Raw genomic sequence first — 3,710 nt, 5'->3', positions numbered from 1 at the left:
CACAAAGGAAACGTCACTCAATTCAGCACTATTGTCAGCCTCTGCTTGAGGGAGACCTGGGGCTGAACAGTGGTAGGCAGGGTGTGTTACTACCCCACAAAGTGAATATGCAACTGCACATAAATCAGTCATTAAAGTAGGGAGACTCTGTTTTCCCAACAAGAGAGCTGAAATACAAATTCACTAATAAACACCAACTTACTGCTTTTCAGTTTCAAAACACTGGACCTTGATGAAAACAGGTCATGGACGGTACCCAGGGAGCTATGGCCACGCAGCTACTGTATTGAGCAATCTGGGAATCAGCTGGTGCATGACTCATCATGCATTAGCATTACCCTTCTGCTTTATACTGCTGCAGTGAGAAGTTTGGCAGCTGAAGTGCTGCATTGCAAGTTTCACTCTTAGTATAAGATCCACAATGTTGCTAGGGGTTCCTGTTGCTAGGAGTAGTTGTTGCTAGGGCTGGTCCTGCTCACAGCCTGGGAGGCCTGTTCTGGCACAAGGGAGGGGTCATTCAGGATCGAGGTGGAAGTGCTGAGGTGGCGGAGAGAACTGAGCACAGCTGGGAGGGACAGAAGCAGACAGTTATAAAGTGTGTAAAGCTTTGGGAATGCGCAATTGGTGGCCAGTGTAATGTGTGGGTTACAAAGGAGACCTGCAAGTCTGATCGCACAAGGAGACCTGCAAATCTGATCGCACAGTGTTTTACAGGACCCTTCCAAATAGTGGACTTTAAAGCTATGCACTCTTCTATCACTTTAAATTTAAAGAGATTCGGATTGCAAGCACTACATTTCTTCTGCATTTGCAATGTGTTTTTAGTGCCATGCTTGTTATTACCACAAGGTGGTAGCAATGCTACTTTAACAACATTCCGAATTGAAGATTCACTGGTCAATGTTTTCATCCTTGATTCTAACTTGATAGTACTTGTGATTGCTGTGGTGAGTTATATGATTATTACACCAGTCCACCACGTATCTTTTGCTGAAGTCTGCAGCCTAATCTTCATTTCTTCCTCAAGATCACTTACTTGGCCGCAGGACAGGCAGGGAGCAGTACTGGTCCAGCCAGGTCAGTGTTGTCCTGCACAGGTCATCCACACTAGCTGTGGATACCATCCCATTGAAGGATTCAAAGAGGGGCCGAACCAGGATGCTAAACTAAAGGACCAGTTCGTTAAGGAAATACATCTGAATGAACAAAAAACAAAAACGCACACAAAAAAGAAAACGTGGCATAATCTAATTTACAATACAATTAATCACAGTGGAATCGCTAGGACTTGCTTCAACCACCTCGCCATGGTTAAACCAGGATTAGCCCTAAAACGAAAGCTGAGGAACACAAAGCCACTTTGCGGCTTGGAACTTGGTTTCAGGAGATGAGGTTTCAGGCCACTGCACGGCACACCAGAGGAAACTCAGGGTTTGATGCTGCAAAGTTGCCTGAAACTAGGTCTCCAGTCTGGAACCAGGTTTCAAACCACTGCTCCTGAAAAACGGGCTTCTTGTTCCCTCAGCTTGTGGTTGGTGCCCGTAATACTGAAGGATACAATCCAGAATTTCCAGTTGTGTAGTGTCTGCTCCCTGACGTACTCGTCAAACATGCCCCTCATGTGGTCGAAGCGTTGCCGTGTGATGGGAACACCAGTCTCTGGGAGCTGCTGCTGACAAACACTGCAGGGAAAACGGGCTCAGATTTCCAGACTCACAACAGATTACACGCGGTCTGGTCTTATCCTTATAGCGTAACATAGTAGTTAATTACCTTCATTCATAAACCTCACACTGGCAACTCTGTGGCACCTTACACAGGCAGTAAGGGACCTTAGAGTCTCTTCAACCAAAATGACCTTCACTGCTAATGCTGTAAATCACCAACATGATAATTCCAGCAAGAACAGTACAGGCCATGTCTTAATGCTGTATATCACATGACAAAGTTAGTGTTCTGTTTTTGGCAGCTGTCAGCAATTGATATCCTTTACTATGTGTATTTCTGCCACCGAGTTAAAATATATATTCCTTTTTTGTATTCCTTCATCATCAGCTATTTTCTTGTACCGGTTTCTTCAGAAGTCATGCGAATGAAAGTCAGCATCTGCAGTGAGATAACAGAAACTCTATTCTAATGTCCACTGATTGCAGACTGTTTGCTTATATATATATATATATATATATATATATATATATATATATATATATATATATATATATATATGTATATTGTTACTGGCCAGTAACAACACTGAGGAGCCTATCTGAAATCATCCTGTGCACGTTTGTGATCTAAGTGACCTACTTGATGTCAGAGTTGAGCTCCTGGATCTCCTCTCTCAGCCGTTGCGCCTCCTCCTGCATCTGAGAGCGCTCCTGCTGCATCTTCGCAATGTACTCTGCCGTTTTCTGCAGGGTCGTAGCTTTACTGATCTGCAAGGCACAGGCAACAGGCACCTTCCCATTGGAAACGACAGCATAGGACAATAACATGCCGCGTGTGGGGTACTGTTACAACAGTTCTACACACAGTGAATATATGGGCTGCAGTCTATACCTCTCTAATACCTCTCCATAACTTTGGACTCCCTTTTCAAGTATAGACTGTCAGGTATTTGCATATTACCATCACCCAACACCTTACACGATTCCTGTTTTGCAGTATAATTATTTCAATACAGAAATTTTTTTTTACATTTAATAACTCCTGACTGTGAATTGCAGTGTTTTCCAGTCCTTATATCTCATTATGATCATTATTATTGCTTTGAACTTGTATCGTCTTTGTACTACATATACAAGGAACATGCTTTCTGGAAGGGAGGGCAAGTGAAACGGGAACTGGTCTTGTTTTCCAATGAAAAAACATTCTTGCTATAATGTGTGTTTCTTTAAAACCTGCACGTTTTGAGACTGTAGCTAATGGCAGTGCAAAAAGGGAAACATTTATGGAGTAATTATTAGCATAAAATTACTTTAAGAGAACTTGGCTTTGTTTGAGCACATGCAGCAATGGGAGGTTATGAATCTATTTTCCACAGTAAGTAACTATAGCACACTCATATTTCCCCTTGGGTTCACTGGCACGTTTACTACGGTGGTCTTTACCTTCGTGCTAGGCTGTGAGCTCAATGTAGTGACCAGACTGTGCAGAGTGTCAAAGCCAATCTTGATGTTAAATCGTCTTTTTTGTTCAGCCGAGATATGAGTGATCCTTTTCGACTCAATCTACAAACGAAGGAAGCAAACCATGTAGCGTGTCATTGATGTGGACTAAAACATTTCTCAAATCCAAATGAATTAACCACGCTGAAAAACAAACAACAGAGCCAGACGCTGTGTCAGTGAGAACTTCAGCCTGGCACAGCGATGCTGCGCTGGGATTTGTGAGTCTTAATCTGGGCTAGTTAGGTCAGAGTTTACCTTGATGTGCTCCCCTTTGCCTTGACTGGGCGTGAAGTGTGGCGACTGGGGGCTTGGGATTGTCTCAGTGGTATTTGTTGGGGACAGCTGGCCTGCATTCCTCGTGAAACTCCCTGAAGAAAACCATAAAGGGAGTTTAAGTAGGTTAGCAATAGGAAATGCCCTGGAAGACATTATATATGCATATGCTGGCGTTTATATTTATATATATATATATATCAAGAGGCTTACTCGCACATTTTGCCACGTATTTCAGGTATCACTTTGGTATATCATTTTGTGTTG

At 42.9% G+C, this 3,710-nt stretch overlaps 1 protein-coding gene across 1 annotated transcript; it reads right to left on the bottom strand.

The window, feature by feature from the left end:
- Positions 1-6: 6 nt before the first annotated feature.
- Positions 7-3,599, bottom strand: LOC121308053 (carbohydrate-responsive element-binding protein-like). The gene is made up of 6 exons (XM_041240359.1): positions 3,426-3,599; positions 3,111-3,230; positions 2,308-2,435; positions 1,559-1,682; positions 1,037-1,166; positions 7-565 (listed from the first exon to the last, which is right to left on the bottom strand). Exons 1-6 carry the CDS (start codon positions 3,597-3,599, stop codon positions 444-446), a joined length of 798 nt encoding a protein of 265 aa, XP_041096293.1. The 3' UTR covers positions 7-443.
- Positions 3,600-3,710: the final 111 nt, after the last annotated feature.

The sequence above is a fragment of the Polyodon spathula genome, unplaced genomic scaffold, assembly GCF_017654505.1.
Source record: "Polyodon spathula isolate WHYD16114869_AA unplaced genomic scaffold, ASM1765450v1 scaffolds_107, whole genome shotgun sequence".
NCBI lineage: Eukaryota > Metazoa > Chordata > Actinopteri > Acipenseriformes > Polyodontidae > Polyodon > Polyodon spathula.
Note: the sequence above shows the minus strand (reverse complement) of the source record. Positions and strands in the feature narration are given on the sequence as shown.